General features: G+C 47.0%; 1 protein-coding gene across 9 annotated transcripts in view; it reads left to right on the top strand.

Moving 5' to 3' along the window:
- Positions 1-27,619, top strand: part of auts2a (activator of transcription and developmental regulator AUTS2 a) — a 1,338,783-nt gene that overhangs the window by 1,037,163 nt on the left and 274,001 nt on the right. For 7 of the 9 annotated variants that reach the window (XM_038814055.1, XM_038814058.1, XM_038814057.1 and 4 more), the window contains one exon: positions 13,774-13,872. The exons of the other annotated variants lie outside the window; for them this stretch is intronic. In XM_038814055.1, the coding sequence (XP_038669983.1) occupies positions 13,774-13,872 (99 nt within the window). The remainder of the gene's footprint in view (positions 1-13,773; positions 13,873-27,619) is intronic. 9 annotated transcript variants of the gene reach the window in all.

Genomic DNA, 27,619 nt, shown 5'->3' with positions numbered 1-27,619 from the left:
GACTGCATGGGACATTTGCCATTGGGAATGCTGGGTCATAGCATTGCCTCCCATGTTCTCTACCATTCAAAAACTGTCCCACATAATGGACAAGCAGCTATTGTTTTTGTTCTCTTTTCATCCCCTTTGTATTGGTTGTCCTGCCCCCGCCCCTCTCTCTCTCTCACACACACTCACTCATTCACTGCCTTGTCCTCCCTTTTTGCTATCAATATTTTTCGGTGGCTTTGATCCAACAATTGGACTTGGATCAAGGCTATTAAATTGCATAAAGTAACTGTGAAAAGAAAGTAGATTGGGAGACATTATTATTGATGAGGAATAGGAACATTAACATACATTAACACAAAGCTTTCAAAAGCAAAGACATGTCAGCCTACAGTTAAAAACTTTTATGCTGAGTTCACTTGTGAGCAGCCAAAAACTTGTCTCCCTGCATATTATTAATTGTAATTTATTGGAAAACTTTCTTGGAGAATAAGAAATGATAAACAGAAACTAGCAATGTGTTGATGTAATATCAGATATTCTGACGGCCACTGTCTCACCCAACTGGATGAGACATATTTTTTAAATCGCCTGGTCATATCTCCCATAGGGTCTCTGATGCCAATTGTAAATTTAAAAATATTTTATTTTCTAATAATCATAGTCTGAAAATATACACCAAAGAACATCATAAATGGGGGGAAGTGGATTTACAGGGAATGCAGAACATTTTACCTCATATTCCAATTCAGGGCAATTTAGCGTGGACAATCCACCTCTCCTGCACATCTTTGGGTTGTGGGAGTGAGACCCGCGCAGCCATGGGGAGAATGTGCAAACTCCACACGGACAGTGACGCGGGGCCAGGATCGAACCTGAGTCCTCAGCGCCTTTTGTTCCCCATGGAATACTTGCCGAGGTGCCAATTTTTCAACAACGAGTGATTAATATGCTTTTTTAAGTTAAATTTTTTAAAATGCTTTTTTGTAGAGCCAGATGGAAGAAGTGCACTCCCTATGTCTCCATGGTCCTGGTTTAAGCTCACCCAGTCTTCCCAACCACGTTGTCCAATGCACCCTGTAGGCCAACAGCCTCGACTACATTTCACACAGCTACGACTCTGGAGCGGAACATGGGTCGAGGCTAATTTGTCCCCAAAGCTGCCATTTTGAGCTCGATCTTCAGATCAGTCTCACTTCAAACATTTTTTGAAACAACAAAGCACTGCTTTCTTGCCTCCCTCTTTATCTTAAAAGACCCAACAATGAGCATCCCGAATAATGAACAATAAATTTCCAATTGTTTTGGCATAATCATGTTTCACAGCGGCACAACTTTATTTATATGCACACTGCAACTTTGCGAAATAATTGATTCATGCATCACTCTGATAATACTTTCTTCCTCTTATCTTTGATCATTAAGTTTGAGTTCCAATTCGCTGTCGCTATCTGCAGTACAGTTTGTCGCAATTGATTTGATTAAGATATCACTGTGGGATTGCTTTAAGGTCACTATCAATCAGTGTTGGAGCCTCATGGTTACAACGATCAAAGAAGGAATATTATCAAGAATGACTTAATGAGTCATACACTTGTTAAACCTGATATTGATCAGATATTTAATATTTTGTTTGCATAAGTATCGTTTTCTACATGGCTTTTAGGAAGGCATGCAGATGGCTTGTGGCGCCACCAATTGAGATTATACATTAGACCAAGCTGCCATTGTCCAATTAAAATTGTTCATTTTCTGAAAAACCAAGATTTGTGCAACTAACTGTTCACACACCAGGGGTGCTGTGTCCTGTACAAAAATGTTTCTGCATGGCAACACCACGTGAGGATTTTGATCAGAAATATCCAACCTTTTTTTGGAGTTGGGAACCAAATACATTTTACTGGACCACAAACAATTATGAGAGACTTGCTTCACCGCAACTGTTGTGACCAAATCTACGCCAGTTGCATCAAGATTCAGTCTGCTATGAAAGGAGGAAGGAAGAGCATGCAAGTTGTCTGAGACACTCAGTGACTTAGTGAATTTGAATTGAAATCAAATGTTTAATGAGGTAAATTTTCACCAGGGGCTGGGGACGTTGGGGGGGGCGGAGGTTAATTTGTAAATTCATGGTTCACGGGACTGAAAGATTTGGGCTGCAAATTTGGGCAGCACGGTAGCACAAGACGATAGCACTGTGGCTTCACAGCGCCAGGGTCCCAGGTTCGATTCCCTGCTAGGTCACTGTCTGTGCGGAGTCTGCACGTTCTCCCCGTGTCTGCGTGGGTTTCCTCCGGGTGCTCCGGTTTCCTCCCACAGTCCAAAGACGTGCAGGTTAAGTGGATTGGCCATGATAAATTGCCCTTGGTGACCAAAAAGGACAGGAGGGGTTATTGGCTTAGGGGGATGGGGGGAAGTGAGGGCTTAAGTGGGTCGGTGCAGACTCGATGGGCCGAATGGCCTCCTGCACTGTATGTTCTCAATGAAGCCTTTGAGCGGGATTTTCCGGGCCTGCCGATGGTTGTGTTTTCCAATGGCAGAGGCGGCTCGTCATTGGCTACTGACAGAATCTTTCAGTCCTGTGAACCATGAATTTACAAATTAACCTTCCCCCCCCCCCCCCACCCCCAACGTCCCCAGCCCATGGTGAAAGTATTGGGTGCCAAGTTCAGGGACAGCACTTCTGGATTAAGGGCCGCAGCACTGTTTTGGCTAAGCCAGAGGCTCCCTCAGACCACCGAAAGTTCCTCTCTTGTTGGTGTTAGTCATTGCTTGGCATTTGTGCGACACAATGTTAATTCTAACTTGTCTGCCCATGCCTGGATATTGTCCAGGTCTTGCCGCATTTGGACATGAACTGCTTCATTGTCTGAGGAGTCACAAATGGTGCTGAACATTGTGCAGTCATCGGTGAACATCCCCCACTTCTGACCTTACGATAGCGATAGAAGGAAGGCCATTGATGAAGCAGCTAAGCTGATTTGGCCGAGGACACAACCCTGACAAATTCCTACAATGATGTCCTGGAGCTGAGATGGTTGACCTCAAACCACCACAACCATCTTCCTTTGTGCCAGGTATGATTGTAGGTACACTATTGTATAATGACAGAAGTTTTTTGGGGAGTTGTGAATGGCAATGGTAAATCAATATTTACTGCTCATCCCTAATTAACCTGGGGGCAGTAAAAATCTATTATCGACCTTGCAAATAGAGTCAAGTGCAGGTCAGACCAGGTAGGGATAGCATGACACAAGCCATGTTCACTTGCCTTCAGTGCGAAAGTGGAGCCTGCCTGGTCCACACGATCTCACTCCAATCAGGTTCACAGGAGAGAGCAATGAGCATTTCAGGTGCAGATTTGAGCCAATTCCTTTGGGCTATCTTCATCTTTGTGAGAATGGAAAACCCAGCCTCGCACATGTATGTCTTTGTGAAAGACAATAACAACAACATGTTTGTTTTACTTAGCAGTGGATACACCTAGCGGATGCTACTCCAAAATCTTGACAGTCTCATGGACTTTTGGAGTGTTTTTAATGTGCTGTCATAGGTCAGGTACAGCATCTTAATCTTTTCATTTGGAGTCAGCTACAAATTAATAAATACTCTGAGGTCTCAATCTCAAAAGTAATTTTTCACCCACCACTTCCCTTTCAGAATCTGAAACCCATTCATTCGCCAGTCATTTCCTGCATATAACATACATCGGCTTTGCATCATTATTTGCATTGGCACAATTGACAAAACCATACCTCAAGAAATCATCTTTATATTGCTTTGTTCCCAATTCAAGTTTCTTCTCTGCAGGCTGTTCACCAGAGACCCTGGAGCTTTGTTCAGAGTTAAAACGAGCATTGCTCTGTCCTGCCGTGGACTCTCCTGAGCAATTCTCTAGGAGAATCAGATGTGAGATCCTGGTCAGTAGGCACACTGCCTATATGTGTCTCTGGCCATCCCATGCTTGTACGATTGTAAGAAAATGATTAATCTTCACCATCTTCTTGCCTTGCTTGCTAGAAGCTAGAAAATGGAAGAAGCTCTCCTCCGTGATTTGGCGCTAAAAGCACATACGTACAGGGTGCTTGACATCAAGTCTACATGCAGGGCGCATGACCTTCACACTGCAGCTGTTTATGGTCAGAAGACTGCACTCAGCCTCACTTTATTCTCATTTTAAAGCCAGCAGCAGCCACCATGCTCAGTTTAAATGCTGTTAGCAGCTGTTGGGCACTTCTCCTGTGATCGGGACCACCGTGGGAATGCCACACTGATCGCTCAGTGACCCTCCCAACACCACTTGCAACCACCCGCGACCCACACTTTGAACACCCTGCTCTAAAGGATTTCAGTACACGAGTTAAGGTTTTACAATAATCCAATTGCTTTCATGATCATTCTGCTGGTGGTAGGTCACAAATTACCAGATTTATTGAACTCATGGTGAGATTAAACATTCAGTCCCTCTGAGTTTGCTAATAACTAGGCTACTGTGGCATTTTACATAGTGTACAATAGGCTGACTGTGTAAACTAGGTCTTCATATGATCAGCCTTGTGAAATACATGTGCTCACTTTGAAGCCAGATCTCCCTTCATGATATTCAATAATATGTCAATGTAGGTCAAAGTTATCTCTCGCTCTCCCCATAGGGGGTTTTCTGTATTCTTTACAAATTCATCTTTCAACTTGGTTCTTGCACACAACCTGAAGGAAGGGCATTTAAATTGTGTCTGGCGAGAGAACTGTTTGGTCACATGTTTTACATTCATAAAGCTTAATCTGCTTTGGGACTTTACTGGTTCTTCATAGAATTCCTAAAGTGCAGAAGGCTGCCATTCAGCCCATTGAGTCTGCATTGACCCTCTGAATGGGCACCCCACATAGGGTCAGGCCCCTACCCTATCCCCATAAACCAGTAACCCCATCTAACCTTTTGGACACTAAGGGGCAATTGATGATGGCCAATTCACTTGACCTGCACATCTTTGGACTGTGGGAGGAAACCGGAGCATCCGGAGGAAACCCACGCAGACACAGGGCGAATGTGCAAACTCCACACAGTCACCTGAGGCCAGAATTGAACCCAGGTCCCTAGCGCTGTAAGGCAGCAATGCTAACCACTGTGCTACTGTGCCACTTAAAGGGGACAAATTTGACTTTTTATCTTGACATTGAGTGACACTCAGGTATAGTGCAACAAGGTATATCTGGCAGGGAGAGGCCCAGCTCTTGCTGCATCTGGATGTGGATTGTTGCAATATCTGAGGAGTAAAGAATCGTGCTGAACATTGTGCAATTATCAGTGAACATCCCCACTTCTGACTGTATGATGGAGGGAGGATCATTGATGAAGCACAGAAAATAATTGGTCCTCTGAGGAAGATGTCCTGGGCACGATTCCCCGAGCCCCGCGCCAGGCTGGAGAATCGCCGCAACCGTGCCACGCCACCCCGACGCCGGCGCGCGATTCTCCGAGGTGCAGAGAATCGGCGCCATTTGCGCTGGTCGCGGGCCGCTCTATGCGGCGGGGCCGCTGATTCTCCAGCCCGGATTGGCGAGCGGGAAAAGCAGATTGCCGCCGGCATCGTCCACACCTGGTCGCTGCTGGCGGAAACTCTGCGCGAAGGGTCGGGGGGGCGGCCTTTGGTGAGGGGGGTGGGGCTCCGATTGGGTCTGGCCCACGATCAGGGCCCACCGATCGGCGGGCCGGCCTCCCCCCCTCCCCCGGCCTATATTGTTGCGCGGCCGGCCCCTGAATCCCCGCGCCATGTTGTGTCAGGGCCAGCGCGCTGATGAAGTCCCCCGCGCATGCGCGTGTTGGCGAGGCACCCATTTGGCACCAGGAAGGGAGGCTGGAGCGGCGTTCACGACGGCGCAAACACTCTGTCTCCATTTTGGAGAATCGCGCCCCCTGGGACTGACTATTAAAAAAATAAATTTAAGAGTACCCAATTCATTTTTTCCAATTAAGGGGCAATTTAGCATGTTCAATCCACCCACCTTGCACATCCTTGGGTTGTGGGGGCGAAACCCACGCAAACACTGGGAGAATGTGCAAGCTGCACACAGACAGTGACCCGAAGCCGGGATCGAACCTGGGACCTCGGCGACGTGAGACTGCAGTGCTACCACTGCGCCACCGTGCTGCCCAAAATTTTAACCAATTTTTTATTACGATGGCCAGGAATCGAACCCGGGTCAACTGCTTGGAAGGCAGCAATGCTCACCACTATATTACCATTGCTCACTGGGACTGAGTTGATTGACCTACAACCACCACACCCATCTTCTTTGAGCTCCAACCAGTGGAGGTTTATCCCTGATTTTCATTGACTCCAGTTTTGCTAGGACTCCTTGATGGCACACTTATTCAAATGTTACCTTGATGCCAAGGACAGTCACTCTTAACTCTTGAGCTCAGCTCTTTTGTCTATGTTTGGATGAAGGCCATAATGAGGTCAGGAGCCGAGTGAGACTGCCGGACCCCAAACTAACCGTCACTGAGCAGATTACGCCTGAGTAAGTCCGCTTGATATACTGTCAACAAACCCGTCCATCACTTTGCTGATGACCGACAGCAGATTGATGGGGCGATAAGTGGCTGGGTTGAATTTGTCCTGCTTTTTGTGTACAGGACAAGCCTGGGCAATTTTCCTCATTGCCGGATAGATGCCTGTGTTGTAGCGGTTCTGAAATAGCTTGACTAGGGTGGCAGCTTGTTCTGGAGCACAGGTCTGCAGTACTATTGCCGGAATGTTGTCAGGGCCAGTAGCGTTTGCAGCATCCAGTGCCTTCAGCTGTTTCATGATATCACATGGAGTGAATCAAACTGGCTGAAAACTGACATCTGAGGACTTCAGAAGGAGGCAGATTGATATCATTGCAAAAGACAGTCTTTTAATTATTCATATTTTTATTAGCGTGTAGATGATGGAAAGATCCTACAGTGAGCTCTTCAAACAATCTGAACAATTGCAAATATAAAACATTAATTTTTGTACCCACAGAATAATAAGTAATAACTACACTACTTTCAAGTTATATTTTTGATTGTGGAAAATCATGAGTTGATGGTTTGAATTCCAGTGGTTCATTAACCAGCTTACTGAGTTTGCATAAAAGCTTTGCACTTAGTACAATTGCAGTGTTCACAATTCCAACCTTGTAAAGGCAAGGAGGTCCATGATAAAGTACTTCATACTGCAGCTTCATAATGCACGGTTTTCACTTTTATTTATTTATTTCTTTTCTTTTTTTTTCTTTTTAAAATAAATTTAGTGTACCCAATTAATTTTTTTTCCAATTAAGGGGCAATTTAGCATGGCCAATCCACCTATCCTGCCCATCTGTTGGGTTGTAGGGCGAAACCCATGCAGACACTGGGAGAACGTGCAAACTCCACACGGACAGTGACCCAGGGCCGGGATTCGAACCGGGTCCTGAGCGCCGTAGGCAGCAATGCTAACCACTGTGTCACCGTGCTGCCCTGCGGTTTTTACTTTTAACACAATTTGGATTCTGTTCTCTGACTGGCACCAGCACTTTTAGGTCTTGCTCAGCATCGCAAAGTATCCTGAGAAATAAATCAAGCTATGAACAGGATTTTGACACAGTCAGATGTGGGTTCGTTACCACGATAATGGTGTTTAAGTTTTGATTCCTGATCAGAGAAAAATCAAAGCACGACGTACATTCTGATTGTCATCTACTATTAATTGCCACATTTTGAGACTGTTCATTTTTTTTATTTCTGTGTTCTTTTATTGCTTTCCTCCTGTTTTTCTCACTCAATATTTTGCCTTCTTCCTTCTCCTTGTATCAATTTGTTGTCTTGTTACAGTACGTTTGTGCCAGTAGCCTCATGGTGGCACAGTGGTTAGCACTATTGCTTCAGAGCACCAGGGTTCCAGGTTCGATCCCCGGCTTGGGTCACTGTCTGTGTGGAGTCTGCACATTCTCCCTGTGTCTACGTGGGTTTCCTCTGGGTGCTCTGGTTTCCTCCCACAAGTGCCAAAAGACATGCTTGTTAGATGAATTGGACATTGGGACTTCTTCCTCTGTGTACCTGATCAGGTGCCGGAATGTGGCGATGAGAGGCTTTTCACAGTAACTTCATTGCAGTGTTGACGTAAGCCTACTTGTGACAATAGTAAAGATTCCTATTATGAATGAAGAACCTTTGGCGAGTTGTTGAAGCATATTTGGGAGATAGCCTGCAGAGGACTTCGCTACAAAGGCAAATGCCCATGTTTTATTTTTTTCTGGATAGAAACTTGATTCAAGATCATTGTACAAAAATAAAACCTGCTACCTCTCACCCCAAGAAGGAAAAGTAAAGCTACGTTGTTATCCTACTGGCAGGTGAGTGTAATATAAGGACCAGGCGGAAAGTGTTAAATTCCAGTTAGGGAATATTGCTATTTCTTCAAAATGTCATTTCTAATTCTATAATGAATAACCTTGGAGGACTCCCTTCATCAAATAGTTAGGAAGGTAATTTATCCATCAAAGTGTCTGCGTACACACTGGTTTATTTCCGAGGGCCGTTGCAGACTCGATGGGCCAAATGGCCTCCTTCTGCACTGTAAATTCTATGATACGTTTTGGTAAGTATTTTCCCTTACCTGTGTGCATTCCAAAAGCCAGCATTTGAGTGGAGACTTGGAAGGCTTTCGCTCACAGTCTGCTCTGATGAAGACAATTGGCCTGTTCTGATTTCTTGGGTTGAATGAGTTGTTATCTGAGCTCGATATGCCTGAGGCCTTCTATGCATGATTTAAGCTGCCTTATGAATGTCAATAGGTGGAAAGCAGCGAGTCCCATGAAGAGTGAACTTGAATCCTTTCAGATGTATAAACAAGAGAATACTGTACTCTTATTTCTGTGTTCACAGCAGCTTGCACAGATGCCTAGCAATGAGTTTTGGGTGTTGCCAACAGCAAGATGTTAGTACAGAGAATGATTTTATTCAACAAGACTGCATGCTTTGAGCTGAACCCATTGATACCCTTACACTCGTGGTCTCTTGTGGCAAACATTATTCATCCAACAGAAATTCTCTATCGTGATTCAATTCTGCTACGCGATCTTATGCTCAATAGTCATTCCTTTTCAATATTTTTAAACATTTATATTCTGCCTTGTTCACTCAAATATTTATTTGGGAACAACAACCTTTTGACTAAACAAGCAGGAGTTCAAGTGTGATGTTTGAATTGCTGCTCACAAGGGTCGCCACGTGCTTTACTTGACTGGTCTTGGCGGTTGAGTGCTACACTATTGCGTGATTAATGTGAGGTAGAGTGGCAATGGGGCCCAACTGGGGAGAAATCCATCAAGATAGTTTGGTTATACAATTCACTTGTGCAAAGTAAACCTCACTTGAAATATTACTTCCGCTACTAAATTCTCTCTGTCACCTGTGGAGGTGGTGGTGTAGTGGTATTGTCACTGGATAGTAATCCAGCAATCAGGGATAAGGTTCTGAGAGTCCTGGGTTCAAATCCCATCATGGCAGATGGTGAAATTTTAATTCAATAGAAATCTAGAATTAAGAAGTCTAATGATGACCATGAAACCATTGCCGATTGTCGTAAAAAATAATCTGGTTCATTAATGTCAGGGAAGGAAATCTGCTGTCCTTACCTGGTCTGGTACAGTTGACTCTTAACCGAGCAAGCCACTCAGTTCAAGGGCAATTAGAGATGGGCAACAACTGCTGGCCCAGCCAGCGACGCCCACATCCTGAAAACAAATTTTTAAAAAAATTATTGTATTAACAGGCCTGTACAACACACAGCCTACAAGCTGGATTGTAGTCTGCAAAGTCCCTGTATGTGGCCCAAACTGGGAGGACGTTATTCAAAATTCCAGAAATGCGGGTTGTGAGGTTGAAGATTTCTGAATGGGACTGCTCCTCCAATCACAGGCTATTCCTCTCCTGACTATAGAAAATATAGGAGATAAACAGGTTGCAAATTGAGGAGCTGCAAACACTGGAAACTGTGATGGTGGAGAGAGACTTTGGGGTACATGGAGCACCGCTCCCCATGCTTTAACATAGCTCCAGGGGCTTTCTAACATTTTTCCACACTTTTCCCCATCTCCAGCCTCTATTCTCCAGATCTTCCCAATTTTCCTCGGCTCCGCTGCTTTCCCCCAGTTCTCTACACTTTCCCCCATCTCCAGCCACTTTCCCGTGGTTCTCCCTGCTTTCTCCCCATTCTTCCTGCTCTCTCCTGACTCCGACTCCAGGGTTTTAACATGGCTCCAGCCACTTTCCCTTGGTTCTCCTAATTTCCCCCCAGTTCCGACTGCTATCCCCAGGTGTTTTTCCCAGTTCTCTGCACATTATTCCCGCTGTGCCCACTTCGTTCTATCTCTCCCCACTTTCCGCTCAAGTCCGTCCTTGGTTTTCCCCGGCACCGACCATATTCTCCTGGTTCTCCATGCTTTCTCCTGGCTCTAGCCGCTTTCCCCCAGATCCAGGTGCTATATTCCCCCGCTCCACGTGCTCTCCCCGCGCTCCCGTCGCTCTCCCCAGGCTCCCACTGCTTTCCCCCAGCTCCTAATCGCCACACATATCCTAATAAACCTTGCATAGTGTTTGTAAGAAGTCCAAGTGTGTGACACCTCTATATCTTGTCCCTTGTAGCATATTGAGAATATAACAGCACCAAATTAAGTACTAGACTAATAGGGGCCCATTGTTATCGAACGTTAAACATACTCCATGGACGAATGAATGCGAAAGCTTCAGAGGAAATAAATGCTTGCATCGGACAATGGAACAGCGTTCACAAGTATGGAATTCCAGCAGTTCATGATGTTTAATGGAATCAAACATATTCGGACCGCATCATATCACCCCTCGTAAATGGGTTGTCTGAACACGAAGTTAAAATGTTCAAGGCAGGTCTGAAGAAGCAACCACCTGCGTCCCTAGGAACCAAGACAGCAGGGTTCCTGTCAGCCTACAGAACCAACCCGCACTAGTTGCATAGCTCCAGCTAGGTTTCTGGGAGTTTGGTTGAGCCTGGTACTTCCAAGTTTGGAAGGGAGAGTGGAGACCAGGCAGAATTGGCAGAAAATGAACCATGATTCAACAGATATGGAAAGAGTATTTGAGATACACAATCCAGTTTTTTGTGAAGAACTTTGGAAGTGGACCAGTTTGGGTCCCGGGAGTCGTTGTTGACCAAGTCCGGGCCACTGCAGGACATGTTTTTGAAGAAACACGTAGACCATTTGAGGAGACAGGTGCAGTCCCAGAGTCCAGTGCTGCTGCCTGATCCAATTGTGCCAGCAAGAAGTGTTGTTGTTGGTCCAATGTGTGAACTGGTTGATCAGCTAGTGGCAGGCCAATGTGTTGCTCCCAGTGCAACTGAGGAAACAGTGGAAAATGATGGACAGCTTGCAAGAAAGCGTTCCAGTGAACCAAAGTTACCTCTGCAATGGAAACGCAACCCGTTGAGCTACATCGCTCCCAGGGAAAGTCCCCTGACAGAAAGAATTTCTGATGAACTATGTTAAAAATTGTTCATTATTGCTAATGTTTTGAAAGTCGTATAAGTTATCAATGTATTCTGTCATAAGGGACTTTAATGGGGTAGCACGGTGGCCTAGTGGTTAGCACAGCTGCCTCACGGCGCTGAGGTCCCAGGTTCGATCCCGGCTCTGGTTCACTGTCCGTGTGGAGTTTGCACATTCTCCCCGTGTCTGCGTGGGTTTCGCCCCCACAACCCAAAAATGTGCAGAGTAGGTGGATTGGCCACGCTAAATTGCCCCTTAATTGGAAAAAAATAATTGGGTAATCTAAATTTATAAAAAAAAAAGGGACTTCAAGGGAGAGGGACATAGTAGCTCGCCCCTTTAAGTAGGCGTACGTTGGAAGGGTCATGTGACCTGATCAGCAGTGCAAGACGAGCGCGGGGGTTTTCAGTGAAGAGCGCAGGCATTTGCAGCCAGATCTGATTCTCGGGCTGAGAATTAAGACAACATTTATGGTGCTCTGTATGTAGTTTGCCTGTTAATAAACCCTTTGTTGCTTGGTTGCCAATCATTGCAGCTACTATGTTGTGGAGGGTCACTCTCCCCTGGAAAAATTAGCTGGCTGCACAAGATCTGAAGGGGGAGTTGCAGCACTGAATTCTTCATAATTTCTTATGATTCAGTGCATGGGGTTCAGATGCAGCTTACAGTTTCTAAGTCAATCTATTCAGGTGCTTGAACACAAGATGCAATATGATACCAGAGTTTGGTAAAACTGGCATTAGCTTTCCAAAACCTACTGACCTGATATTGTCGCCCTCCGCACCTGACAATGGCAGCCAGTTTCTGTAATAGTGCCTTAATTTACTGAATAACAGATCTGGCTTGTTTCACATGCCCCAGGTTTTACATTACAGCACTATAAATGTCAAGCAGTTCTTCCTCCACAGTGCCGACATCAAAGTAATCTGGGCTGACATTCTAATGTAGCACAGAATCAATGGTAGGTGCTTTAAATGAAGTATCGCCTCACCAGCTTGTTTCAGTAGTTAAAAAGACACAGGACAGCAGGAGGCCATTCAGCCCTTAAGCTTATTCCACCATTTAACTTAACTCCCAAGTACCTGCTTTCGCCCAATATCCCTTAATGCCTTCTGGCTGACAAAAATTTATCAATGTCAAATTTAAAAATTAACAACTGATATGGCATCAATTAGCAGTTGTGGAAGATGGGCTGAATTCCCCCATGCCTCTGCCGATGGATTCAATGGCAAGGGAAAGGTGGGGGGGGGATTCTGTGGGCAGTCCAATAGTCTGTTTTCCACCAACATGAATTTCCTGCAGGATCTTCTGCTGGTGCCCACCACGGTGAATTAGGAAATCCACGAGAGGCCACTGAGAAACCCATTTGTACCCGCTAATGAGATTGCAGAATGACCGAAAAAATACAGTGCAGAAGAATTCCTTTGGCCCATCAAGTATGCAGGAGAAAAATAACTTTCTTCCTCTCTCCTCCATTTTGCTTGGATGGAAACAATATTGCAACCGCTGCAAATACTGATCCCTTCCCTCTGTAGCAGTGTTGAAAGCTTCTCATTTTTCGAAGAGAGGCATGGCTAGTTTTTCAGGCTGGACTCAATTCAATTTGTCAAAAACTTTTTATTTGGTGCAATCTGAGTAGCTGTTGTCTTCTCGCTGCCAATGTAGTAAATGTAAAAGTTGGCTAACGAACAACAAAGGGTTTATGAACAAAACAAAACTGTAATTTAAAAATAAATAAATTTAGGGTACCCAATTCATTGTTTCCAATTAAAGGGCAATTTAGCAAGGTCAATCCACCTACCCTGCCCATCTTTGGGTTGTGGGGGCGAAACCCACGCAAACACGGGGAGAATGTGCAAACTCCACACGGACAGTGACCCAGAGTCCGGCTCGAACCTGGGACCTCGGCGCCGTGAGGCTGCAGGGCTAACCCACTGTGCCACCATGCTGCCCCCCCCCCCCCCAAAAAAAACTGTTATAACCTGCATATGACACATCCAATTGAGGATGATTGTTTCCCTGTGCTCATTGAGAGTGCAAGCTCCCCCTTGGGGGTGAGGTAGTTTACTAGCAATGGGATAAATGGTCAGCCAGTGTGAGACTGACTAGAAAGGAGAGAGGACCTGGTTAGGTCTAGCCAGGCTCATGTATGTAATGTGTTAATAAATGTCTCTACAGCTCGCTTTGTACTCCTATGCTTTATCAAATAAGCTACATACAGAGTACAATAAATTATGTCTTCATTCTCAGCACGAGGATCACAACTGGCCTCAAAAGACTGAGCTCTGCACAGAGATCCCCGCATTCGTTTCCCATTGGTCGATTAGGACACATGATGCTTCCGAAGGGGTGAGTTACTACAGACCATAGGAAAGTGTTAACAGCAAAAAAGGATAGAATTCACACAGTCAAACTGGCGGCGGGATTATCTGGTTCCACTGCTGTCAGTGTGAATTCCCATTGAAGCCACTGTACGCTACTGGGGAAACCCGCAGCAGCGATACTCTGCCATAGGGGTCAGAGAATCCCGCTGGTGTGAACAGCCAGAGGATCCCGGCCTAGGTTTTGGTTTTGACTCTTACCCATTAAATTACAGCTGAAGAAATTAAGTTGAAAGTTGCGAGGAACAATGAACTTATTTGATCCAGGATAAAACCAAATTTAAATAGTTTCATATATGGTGATAGAGACGTAGGTCGATGCCCTTCAAATCCATAATGAAGATTTGTGAAAATGGTAATACAGTAAGTGAACCATGGCGGTACGTGGCTTGCACAGTCCTTCACCAAGGTCTTTGAGAGAGTTTCACTCATTGAATTAAAAATATGAAGTTGAAATGGCCACTGGTTGGAATTGTGGTCTGAGAATTGTGCCTGGAGTCTCTATAGATTACAAATGAAACAGCGGGTCGGGCGGGGCAAGCTGGCCTGGGGCGAGCAGTCGATAAGCTATGGCTAGCCGGCGGGAGAGGGTTGCCCTCTGATCCGGCTGATTACCTGGAACGTGAGGGGGCTGAATGGGCCGGTTAAGAGAACTAGGGTATTTTCTCATCTGAAGGGGTTGAAGGCGGACGTGGCTGTGCTCCAGGAGACCCACTTGAAGGTGGTGGACCAGGTTCATCTGAGGAAGGGGTGGTGGGGCAGGTTTTTCACTCAGGATTGGACGCGAAGAACCGGGGGGTGGCGATTCTGGTAGGGAAGAGGGTGGCGTTCGAGGCGGCTGAGGTGGTGTCGGACAAGGAGGGCAGATATATTATGGTGAAGGGTAGGCTGCAGGGAGAGCAGGTGGTGCTGGTAAATGTATATGCCCCGAATTGGGATGATGCTGGCTTCATGAGGCGCTTGTTGGGCCGCATTCCAGACCTGAAGGCAGGGGGCCTGATCATGGGGGGAGACTTTAACACAGTGCTGGATCCCCCACTGGACCGGTCCAGTTCAAGGACGGGTAGGAGACCGGCGGCGGCCAAAGTACTGAGGGGATTCATGGACCAGATGGGAGGGGTGGATCCCTGGAGGTTTGGGAGACCGAGAGCGCGGGAGTATTCCTTTTCCTCTCATGTCCATAGGGTTTATTCACGAATAGATTTTTTCGTCCTGAGCAGGGGATTGATCCTGAGGGTGCAGGATGCCGAGTATTTGGCCATAGCGATTTCAGACCATGCTCCGCACTGGGTTGATCTGGAGATGGGGGAGGCGCGGGACCAGCGCCCGCTCTGGCGCCTGGATGTGGGGATGCTGGCTGATGAGGAGGTGTGTATGAGGGTCCGGAGAAGTATTAAGGGGTATCTTGATACCAATGACACGGGGGAGGTCCGGGTGGTGATGGTCTGGGAGGCTCTGAAAGCAGTGATCGGGGGGGGAGCTGATCTCCATCCGGGCCCATAGGGAAAGGAGGGAGAGGAAGGAGAGGGAGAGACTGGTGGGGGAGCTCCTGGATGTGGACAGGAGATACGCGGAGGCACCGGAGGAGGGGTTGCTGGGGGAACGGCGTAGTTTGCAGGCCAAATTTGACTTGTTGACCACCAGAAAGTGGACCACAGTGGAGGAGGGCGCAGGGCACGGTATATGAGTATGGGGAGAAGGCAAGCAGGATGTTGGCGCATCAGCTCCGTAGGCGAGATGCTGCTAGGGAAATTGGTGGAGTGACGGATGGGGGTGGGAATGTAGTGCAGAAGGGGACAGAAGTAAATGGGGTCTTTAGGGACTTCTACGAGGAACTGTACCGGTCGGAACCTCCGGTGGGGAGAGGGGGGATGGAGAGCTTCATGAACAGGCTATGTTTCCCAAGGGTTCAAGAGGAGCTGGTAGAGGGGCTGGGGGCGCCGATAGAGTTGGAGGAGCTAGTCAGGGGGATTGGACAAATGCAGTCAGGTAAGGCCCCGGGGCCGGACGGGTTCCCGGTGGAATTTTATAAAAAGTATGCGGATCTGGTGGGCCCCCTGTTGGTGTGAGCCTTCAATGAGGCATGGGAGGGGGGGGGCTTTGCCCCCGACAATGTCGCGGACACTGATCTCTCTGATCTTAAAGCGAGATAAGGACCCCTTGCAGTGTGGATCATACAGGCCTATCTCGCTCCTCAATGTTGATGCCAAGTTGCTGGTGAAGATCCTGGCCACCAGGATAGAGGATTGTGTGCCGGGGTGATACACGAAGATCAGACAGGATTTGTCAAGGGACGGCAGCTCAACACAAATGTGCGGAGACTGCTCAATGTTATCATGATGCCGGCAGTGGAGGGGGAGGCGGAGTTAATGGTGGCGCTGGATGCAGAGAAAGCGTTTGATAGAGTTGAGTGGGGGTACCTGTGGGAGGTGCTGGAGCTGTTCGGATTTGGGGAGGGATTCATCAAATGTTGGAGGCTGCTCTTTTGCTCCGATGGCGAGTGTAGTTACAAATGCAAAGAGATCGGAGTACTTTAGGCTCTACCTTGGGACCAGGCAGGGGTGCCCCCTGTCCCCCTTGCTCTTTGCACTGGCGATTGAACCTCTGGCTATGGCGTTGAGGGAATCAGGGAGATGGAGGGGTCTGGTGCGGGGTTGGGGAGGAACATCGGGTATCGCTGTATGCGGACGACCTGCTGTTGTATGTGGCGGACCCAGAAGGGGGAATGCCGGGGGTGATGGAGCTGTTGGCGGAATTTGGGGGCTTCTTGGGCTATAAGCTAAATTAAGGCAAGAGCGAGGTATTTGTAGTACACCCGGGAGATCAGGAGGAGGGAATTGGGAGGCTCCCGTTTAAGAGGGCAGTGAAGAGTTTCAGATATCTGGGGGTGCAGGTGGCCAGGAGTTGGGGGACTCTCCATAAGCTTAATTTTACCAGGCTGGTGGAGCAGATGGAGGAGGAATTTAAAAGGTGGGACATGGTGCCGCTATCGTTGGTGGGTAGAGTGCAGTCCGTCAAAATGACGGTTCTCCCGAGGTTCTTGTTCCTCTTCCAGTGTTTGCCCATCTTTATCCCTAGGGCCTTTTTTAGAAGGGTGACCAGCAGCATCATGAGCTTTGTTTGGGCGCATAGGACCCCGAGGGTGAAGAGGGTATTCTTGGAGCGGGGTAGAGATGGGGGGGGGCTGGTGTTACCCAATCTCTCGGGGTACTACTGGGCGGCCAATGTGTCGATGGTGCGCAAGTGGGTGATGGAGGGGGAGGGGGCAGCATGGAAACGGATGGAGAGGGCGTCCTGTGGAGATACAAGCCTGGGGGCCCTGGTAACAGCACCGTGGCCGCTCCCTCCTACGAGGTATACCACGAGTCCGGTGGGGCAGCTACCCTCAAGATTTGGGGGCAATGGAGGCGACATAGGGGAGAAGTGGGGGGCTTGATGGAGGCTCCGTTAAGGCGGAACCATAGGTTCGTCCCGGGGAACATTGATGGGGGATTTCAGGGTTGGCACAGAGCGGGCATCAGACAGCTGAGGGACCTGTTTATTGATGGGAGGTTTGCGAGCCTGGGGGAGTTGGAGGAGAAATTTGGGCTCCCCCCGGGAAACATGTTCAGGTATCTGCAGGTAAAGGCATTTGCTAGATGGCAGGTGGAAGGATTCCCTTCGCTTCCCGCGAGGGGGGTGAGTGACAGGGTGCTTTCGGGGGTCTGGGTCGGAGAGGGGAAGATATCTGATATCTACAAGGTTATGCAGGAGGTGGAGGAGGCGTCAGTAGAGGAGCTGAAAACTAAGTGGGAGGGGGAACTGGGGGAACAGATCGAAGATGGGACATGGGCTGATGCCCTGGAGAGGGTTAATTCTTCCTCCTCGTGTGCGCGGCTTAGCCTCATCCAATTCAAGGTGCTGCACCGGGCCCACATGACTGGGACGAGGATGAGTAGGTTCTTTGGGGGTGAAGACAGGTGTGTCAGGTGCCCGGGGAGTCCAGCGAACCATGCCCATATGTTCTGGGCATGCCCGGCACTGGAGGAGTTCTGGAAGGGGGTGGCGAGGACGGTGTCAAGGGTGGTGGGATCCAGGGTCAAGCCAGGATGGGGACTCGCGATTTTTGGGGTTGGGGTGGAGCCGGGAGTGCAGGAGGCGAAAGAGGCCGGTGTGCTGGCCTTTGCGTCCCTAGTAGCCCGGCGAAGGCTCTTGCTACAATGGAAAGATGCGGGGCCCCCAAGTGTGGAGACCTGGATCAATGACATGGCGGGTTTTATTAAGCTAGAGAAGGTTAAATTCGCCCTGAGAGGATCGGTACAAGGGTTCTTTAGGCGGTGGCAACCTTTCCTCAACTTTCTGGCTCAACGATAGGGTACTGGGACAGTAGCAGCAGCAACCCGGGGGTGGGGGGGGGGGGGGGGGGGTTGGGGGGGGTTGGGTGGGTGAGGGTGGGGTGGGGGGGGGGGGGGGTTGGGGTGGGGGGGGGGGTTGGGGTGGGGGGGGGAGACGACGACGACTATGTTTGTTTATTTAATTTTAATTCATTTTTAAGTTCTCTTGTTGGGGTTGGGGGTGGGTGGGGGATATGATACATGCGTTGATACGGTCTGGGGGGTGTTACAGTTGTTATGGGTTATTTTGTTGCATTTCATTGTTTGTTGTTATATTTTATATTTTCTGTAAAAAATTCCAATAAAAATTATTTTTAAAAAAACCAAATGAAACAGCTTCTCAGTTGTAAGTGACCAAACTGCATGAAGGTGACAGATTGAGAAAATACTTGAATTACGAAAGTAGTGCCAATGAAAAAGTGCACAGACATCAGGGCTCCTGCCTTCTTCTCAGTTATACTTTGGTTCTGCTTTTGTTACTGATTTTATTTTAACCCTTGAACAAATAAGAGCGAAGTACAAACCTGTTTCAACTCACTCATTTCATAATTACTATGTCCATGCACAACTGTGAAGACACAACATTGCATAAAGTATTGAGAACACGAGCCGGAAAATATTTTGTGGATTTCTCTATTCGGAATGGAAATATATCTCAATTCCTTCACCTGACAGCACTGTGGGAGTACATGAACTGCAGCAATTTTAGAAGACTGCTCATCACCATCTTCGAGGACAGTGAGGAATGGACAATAAATGCTGTTGTTTCCAATAACGCCCACATCCTGTAAGTTAATAAATAAAATGAAAAGTATCAATAGGGCGGCATAGTAGTGCAGTGGTTAGCGCTGCTGCCTATGGCGCTGAGGACTCTGGTTCGATCCCGGCCCCGGGTCACTGTCTGTGTAACGTTTGCTCATTTTCCCCGTGTCTGCATGAGTTTCACCCCCCACAAACCAAAGATGTGCACGCCAGGTGGATTGACCACATCAATGGCCCCTTAATTAGAAAAAAAATAATTGGGTACTCTAAATTTACTTTAAAAAAAAAGAAAAGTAGCAATGAATTCAGTGAGCAGATCTCGTATCCTTTTCATCCTTGCTTCGCTCTGTCCAGTATCTATATACCACAATAGTGTATCCCAAGGGAGCAACATTAAAATCAGAAGGGTAGCTTACTTGACTTATTTTTAAGTTTTGGTTACTGTCCTCTGCCCCAACCTTCCAAGATTGGGCCAAAGCCTGCCCTGATAACTTCCTGTTGAAAAAGCTTACTGGTCAGTGTATGTTTCTGCCCATAGCATCATCATCTTATGCTCGTGAGCAATGAGGAGGATCTGTGCTGGACAACCTCTGCTGCCTGCCATGGACCAAGGGAAAAAGAAGCCTGTTTAGATTTGTGAAAACTGAGATGATGAAGAGCATTTAGGGCTTTTCGGTAGTAATGATTTATGGTTCATAATGTGTAGAGACCAGTAAGGAAAACATTGAAGTTATTGACTCAAAAGTTGATGAAGGATGGATAAAGGGTTCGGCAACCAGAGATTAGAGAGGAGGTGGCAATGTTGTCAAAGTGAGGGAGAAGAGATGAGGCCAGCTGTTTATGCTGAGAGAGAAGCCAGGAAGAAAGAAAATGATGAATTTTGTACTCCGGATGAATCGGCTACGAGGTTCTAGCTCCCCCATGGTGTGGATGTCAGACAGACAGTCTGATAGCACAGAGATGGTTGTACGATTCCGAGAATTGGCAAAGATGTGAAGCATACGTTTGGAGCTGACATTATGCCACGTATTGAATAGTGTCACCGTTAACAAGCAAGTGAGGGGAGAGAAGGGTATAAAGGATGGATCATTGAGGAAGTCCTGGAACTGCAGGAAAAGCTGGATGCTTTGGTACCAATAGGTGCGGAGCCACAGGACAGGCGGAAGTGAATACTGGAGGATTTTGCTATTGGCCTTGTTAAACATCACACTGAGGACAAGGAGAGACAATGCAAAATGTGTGTGTACACACTCCCCAATTATTCTCAAAAATGCCAGGAGGAGGACTGAAATTGTCGTTTGAACAGGGTTGTGGGAGAAGTGATCACAGAACTGGGAGGCGATGACACCTTCAATGTGAACAGGAGACTACAGTTTTGGCACGAGGTGAAGTTGACGAGTCAAGCTTGGGCTTTCTGACCGTGCAGAAGTGGGGCCGTGCCATGTTTGTAAACACTGGGAGAAAACTTGACATTGAGTCATCAGGAGTTGGTTGTGAGGCGATCAAAGGGGCTGGATATGAGTCTTGGAGAAGGGATGAACTTCACGTAGGCAGGTGTGAACAAGAGAGAATGCAAAGTGATGGGAATTGATTTAGGATAACTGGGCATTAGAACCAGTGACTTATTACTCGAGTGGAATGTAGTCGAAAGAATTGCTTAAACCTGCAAGTTTAGAGCTTTTTCACCAACTTCTAAGAGAATCCATCTCCTCCCTTAGTCTTGTATCAAATCTTGTTTCCCGTGTTGGGACTCAGGGTATTTCTCAATGCTAATGATGGTCTTGATGCTATTTTATTATTTATATTTCCCAATCTTCATGTATTGTGGTGTATTGTACCTGTACATTATATTGCTAGTAGTCCACTTATCTCTCCAATGATACAGCAAAGTCTCCAGAAGTGTGTTTCAGTAAACTGACCCTGTTCATTAGGCAATGTGTCTGATTATTGCCTAAACTGAATTTCCTGGGGCAGATCCAATGCACCTGTCATTGAGAGAACTAAATCATCAGAGACATCACTTTACAGTTTGTTTTTAGTGCAGATAGAAGTGACAGTGTAATGTAGACCACCTATTGACCTCACCATACAAGAGCTGATCTAAAAAAGCCTGTGCATGTTTTTGGACTCGCTTTTCATACACAAGACGTCATATCATAAGGTGGCAAATGATTCCTGGAAATTAAACACTGCTATAAACAGTGTCATAAAATCTCTGACAGATCATTAATCACTCTTCAGTGTCCATTACCTCAACTCCTTTATTATAAAAGTTCGTGGGTAACTTGGGTCATGGCGCGCATTCTGTGCCTGCGAGCAGCTGTGCTTTGTCCATTCCTTGTGTCCTGTGTGTACAGTTAATAACAGAAAACCTTTTGTATATTAATACACATTGTTTTAAAGAAGGTTTTGGTCTCATATTGGGCGGTTTAACTCATCTATTTGAGGAATGTGATTAGTCATACCTGTTCACAATTTGGACGCACAAGTGATCCGCCTCACATTGTTCACAAGTGATCCGCCTCACATTGTTCACAAGTGACCCGCCCCACATTGTTCACATGCCAAACCAGAAAAAAACAATTGCGCTTCAATTCCTGTGAAGCGGCATTTCTTCATTCATACAGATGAATGATATTTTACTTTCATAATTTCCTTTGAATAAAAACATCCCTTATTTGATGTGGCTTATCTTAGTGGATCTTGTGCCAGAAGGGAGGAAGCAGTCACAACTGTTCATGGCAAGTTTTAGAGCAAAAAGCGTTCTGCTCCAGCATTTCATCCCTAGTAGGCCCCTTGAGCTTGCGGACCAACCTTGCGAATTCTTCATTGATGTAGGCTTAAAGATTGAAGCAATGGTACAGCACGATTGAATGCCATTTTATTGTACAGCTCAATACTTTTCAGGCCATCGACACTGTAGAGTCCTCCCACTGTCGGTAATTTGGAATGCCTTGCAGTAACATTGGAGTTAGAAATTGTTGAGCAGTCTGTGGCTGCCTCCCTTGATGCCTCAGCTGAAGACCACACATACGAAGGTGCACCTGCTATTTGCAGTATGCCACTCATTCCTTTTCATAAGCAAGAAAATCTCAGGCTGTCAAATGCACAAGAGAAAAATCACAGATCGACAATTACAATTGTGGTAGGCCAGAAGTACATGGTTTTAAAACATTTTGATCAAATTTAATGGTGAAGCCTGTGAATGATTGCCGAACTATAGTAAGTTCTGTGATTGATATCTGTGGGTAGAATTTATATCTCCAGAAATTTGTGTTGTGAGCAAATGCTGCACTTAATGCGATCAAAGTATGTGGGGTTTGCAATCATGCAAATAGTATTCCCTTTTAGACAGGTGAATATCAAGTTACTTCAGTTTTCCTTATCTTGTTTCTGTGGCCCTTGGTTCTGGAGTTTAGCTCACAGCAACTTAATTACTGAAATCTTTCATAATCTTCAAAACCTTCAGCAAATTCCTCCTTTGACACTGGCATGAATTTGAAAACAAAAATTTAGAGAACCCAATTTTTGTTTTTCCAATTAAGGGGCAATTTAGTGTGGCCAATCCACCTAACCTGCATATCTTTGGGTTGTGGGGGTGAGACCCAGGCAAACACGAGGAGAATGTGTAAATTCCACACAGACAGTGACCCGGGGCTGGGATCGAACCCGTGTCCTCGGCGCCGTAGCCAGCAGTGCTAACCAATGGCATGGATTTTGACAAAGACAGAAGGCCTTGGCCAAAATGATGTTGGAACCATGGTTTTGAAAGTCCCACTCCCAAACCCGGCACCCACGATTTTCGTTGGGTAGGGGGAAAAGCGGGAAGTTAGTATTTTTTGTATCAGTGGTTCATGGAGGCACCTGTACATGTAAAAGTAGCTGCCTTCAAACAGATGCAATTTTCATTACTGGGACGTCCAAAACACAACCTGTAAACTTTAGACATATGAGGAAAATGTTGACAGTTGCTGAAATATCTGGAGATGTCAGTTACCATTTGGAGAGGTCCAGGTACCCTTTGGTACAGGTATGGATTGTTAAGCGTAGACATGAATATGTAAAATTTGGATAAGCTCAGGGTAGCTGTCAAGCTAAATCCTGAAGCCATTTAATTTTTTTTTAAAGAACTAATCTGTTGGGACTCTGGTTGCAATTTCACTGGATGTGAGTGGCCATAAACTTGAGGGCTTTTATTTATAGGATTAGTGCTCCTTGACTGTTTCTACAACCTTTAATGACAGGGAGGGGGAGGGGTAAATGTCACTTTTTTTTCATAGTTTGATTGAGAGCCTCAAGTGCTCTTTCAATTCGGATTATGAATACAAATGTTTGTTTTCAGAAGTGATTAAGCACTTGAAGGAATTTAACTATATTGAGTAGAAGTTTATGGATCATGGGCCTACACAGTGGTTAGCACAATTGCCTCACAGGACCAGGGACCCCGGCTCAATTCTGGCCTTGGGTAACTGTCTGCGTGGAGTTTGTACTTTCTCCCCATGTCTGCATGGGTTTTCTCCTGGTACTCCGGTTTCCTCCCACAGTCCAAAGAAGTACTGATTAAGTAGATTGGCCATGCTGAATTGCCCCTTAGTGCCCAAAGATGTGCAGGTAAGGTGGGGTTATGGGGATAGGACGGAGGACTGGACCTCGGTAGGGTGCTCTTTCAGAGGGTTGGTACAGACCTGATGGGCCAAATGGCCTTCTACTGCACTACGTGAATTCTAAGGTTCTATTCTATTCTCTTGTTCTATTCTATGGATTTGTAAGAGTTGGCATGGAATTGGAATAGGAGCTATAAAGAGTTATAGGGATGAATGATGGGTCGTGAGTTGGCACTACGTTGACATAGGGACCAATATAATGTAGTCATTAATTAATCCAGTGGGTAATTCAGGAGAAACCTCTTCACTGGTATAGTGTTTAGAATCTGTAACTCACCTCGGCAAGGAGTAGCTGAGGTGAATAGCATTGATGCATTTAGGAGAAAGCTGGAGACACATGAGTGGGGGGAGGGGAGAGTGTGGTGGAGGGAATAGAAGGCTAACGGGTTTGATGAAAAGTAGTGCGAGGAGGCTTGTGTGCAGCATAAAAACTGGCATGGACCCAGTTGAGTTGAACGATGTTTTTTGTTTCTGCCTAGGTCTGATGATGTAGGTGAACTCTTCAGCGTTATTCAAAAATTTCTCTGCTAGCTAATACCTGAGCTATGTTCTCTACTTTTACAAGGTCTCACCCTCCCTTTACATTTACTTGTTTTAACAGCATCCATCACTTTTCTGCAAATAAACCCAACATCTCCAAATCATTCTGAGTTTGTGCAGAATGCTCTGAATCATTTGCTGCTATTCTAATTGTGGTGCGATCTGCAAATTTGGACACGTTTGACTTGACTTACAAAGATGATAAATAGCTCGATCCCCAATGCAATAACAACTGAAACACAGCGAGGTATCTTCCTTTCACAGCTAATTGTTTCTGTCTTTTAACTAGCCATCTTTAGTCCAGTCCAACAGTACTTCCTTTGGCCTTCGGACCTGTGCCTTGTGCAGTAATGTCTCACTCTCTTTCTGGACAACACCAAATAGCTTTTTAAAATTCTGGTAAATGGTACACATGGCCTCATTCACCTCAGGAAGGTCAGTACCTTGTTTAAGAACGGAACAATGCAGTGCCCCTGAGGAATGCCAAACCCTCCCTCTTTTCCCCGCCCCCATACCTGGGGTAAACACAGAACCTAAACCGCACTGTAAATCTGTGCCAGTGCACAGGGGGATCACATAGCTCTGGAACAAAGGGCAGGATGAAGAGAATGTGAGAGAGAGAGAGGAGAAAGGGGGAGGGAGGAGAAAGGGGGAGGGAGGAGAAAGAGGCCCAGGGGGTGGGGAGGCAGAATAAATCCAAATTCCTGCTTATTTCCTCAGACTCTTCAAAAGGTTGTTTCTCCCCAGGATTAGAAAAGGTGCCTTTATAATTCACAGCGCAGAACCCTTTCTGCACTGTGAATTATAAAGGCAGAACCCAGAAACTTTGCCAAAAGTTTTTCCCTCTCTCTCCGCGCGATTTTCCTGTTGTTGTGAAACTGACCTGAAATCGCAGAGGCTGAAGCAGAAATAGACAAATCCAGACACATCTCCCACCCCGGGATCCCAGCATTTCCCTCTGCATTCTAACCAGGCAATATTCCTGGGTTTAGGCAGATTGCAATATACTCACCAAAGCCCTGCTCTCAGCCAGAGGACGGACGGGACTCCCTCTCTCTGTCTGTCTCTCTCTGTCTGTCCCCACAATCTCCCTCTCTCTCTCTCAAACAAAGACAAGGCAGCTGGGAGGAAGGTGGAGCCTTGAGGAAGATCTGCTGATGCCCCCATCAAATGGCTGCCTGGGGCCAACGCACCGTCGCCCCCCCCCCTGCACGCCGCTGCCCCCTACCCCCCCACCCCTACCCCCTCCCCCCCACCCTCCACCCCCTCCCCACCCCCCTCCCCACCCCCCCTCTCCCCCCCCCCCACCCCTACCCCCCTCCAACGCCGGGCGGCGTTGATGATGTCGCCCGACGTCAACCGACGCGCCACTTCCGCAGCGGGTGAAACTGACGCGTACAGCGTCACTCCGCTGCTGGCCCTTTCGGGACGGGGGATTTAGGGCTTATAAGCGGGCCCCGACGCTGGAGTCACCAGCGCTGTTTTTGCCCGCCGGTCAAGGGCTTCACGAAGGTCTTCGGTGAATTTCGCCCCAGGTCAGAGGCTGGCATATCTGCAGTGAGTAATTCATCTCCTGACTTCCCAAAGCCTGTCTACCATCTACAAGGCACAAGTCATGTGATGGAATACTCACCACGTACCTGGATGAATGCAGCCCCAACAACACTCGAGGAGCTCAACACCATCCAGGACAAAGCAGCCCGTTTGATTGGGAACCCAACCATCACATTGAACGTCCACTCTCTCTACCATTGACGAGCAGTGGCAGCAGTGCATACCATTGACAAGATGCACTGCAGGTACTCAGCAAGGCCCCTTGGACAGCTTCTCCCAAACCTACAACCTCTGCCACCTAGCTGGGCAGCAAATGTATGGGAACACCACCATTTGCAAGTTCCTGTCAAAGCCACACACCATCCGGACATGGATATATATCGTCATTCCATCACTGTCTCTAGGTTACAATCCTGGAACTCGCTTCCTAACAGCATTGTGGGTGTGACTACACCACATGGACTGCAGATGTTCAAAAAGACAGCGCATCACCTCCTTCTCCAGGGCAGTTAGGGATGGGTAATAAATGCTGGCCTAGTCAGCGGCAACTGCATCACATGAAAGAAAAAATAATGTACAAATACTCTGAAGAAAGAAAGAACTTGCATTTATCTAACATCTGCCATGACATCGGGACATTCCAAAGCACTTTCCAACCAAGAAATTTTGTTGGAAGTGTAGTCACTGTTGTGAAATAGCAGTAAGTACATTTTAATGGTGATGGGCAGGATTTCGTGCTTCCCTGCCAGGGCAAGTAAAATTCAGTGGTGGCCACCCTGCCACCTACCCACTGGCCCCGTATTTGTCTGAAATTGTACATGGGACGGGTGAGACGATGGACAGTCAGCCAGTCGTTTGGTCTATTGAGGCCCTCAGTGGCCAATTAGGGCCTAATCCTGCCAGCATTAGTATTTTATATGTGTCAATAGGAGAACACGCCATGTGGAAAGCCTTGCAAGGTAAGCTGTGCAGGATGCTGTCTGGATGGTGAGGAATCTCCTTTGGCAGCTCCCACCAAATCTATTGGAGGCACCTGTCACAAAGGTCAGCTTCTCCTTTAACCCTCCCCATTGGCCTCTTGAACCTGGCGACCCCATTCTCCAATACCCTGCAACACCAGACATCAGACCTACCTGGACTTTTTCAGTGGAGTAGCACTGCATGAAGTCCCTGCCGTTGCCAGTATGCCAACTGGCACTGGTGTGACTAAAGGTAGAGTTTCCATAGTCCCAGATGACCATAGGTTGCTTTCCCCTTTGTGGCAGGGGGTGGGAGGGGTGGGGGGGGGGGGGGGGGTAATTTAACCTGAGAATCACCACACCTCAGGTGAGGGGCAATGTTGAGAAGATGGGGCCTCAATAACCTATGGGACTGCTAGGCATTGAATTGGCTGGCAGCTCTTTAACGCGGAACTTCCCCTGGTGAAAAGAAGCCTTGCCTTTAAGAAACCAACACTGCTCACTGCGTTAAATTGCTACATGATAGCCATCGGAACCACGGGCTGGCTCCTCACCTTTTAACTGGATCTGGTGGGCTGAATTGGGGAGGCTGTAGGGGGGTGGAATATGTGCGGGTCTGTAGCGTTCCATAAAACCGAGCCCAATAGTATAGATTTGGAGTAAGTAACTTCGTAAACATGCAGCATTTATTTTCCATGCTGATTAATAATATCTGTGTAAGAATTGTGTGCCTGACATTTTCTGTTGCTTGCAAACAAAAATATGAGCATGTTGTATCTAATTGTACCAAGCCCTGTTGAAAAAGCAGTCTCTGATTGATTGGCCCCAATGCACTGACCAGATGGTACACAGTTGAGCTATAT

Source organism: Scyliorhinus canicula, chromosome 12, assembly GCF_902713615.1.
Source record: "Scyliorhinus canicula chromosome 12, sScyCan1.1, whole genome shotgun sequence".
NCBI classification, from domain to species: Eukaryota; Metazoa; Chordata; class Chondrichthyes; order Carcharhiniformes; family Scyliorhinidae; genus Scyliorhinus; species Scyliorhinus canicula.
Note: the sequence above shows the minus strand (reverse complement) of the source record. Positions and strands in the feature narration are given on the sequence as shown.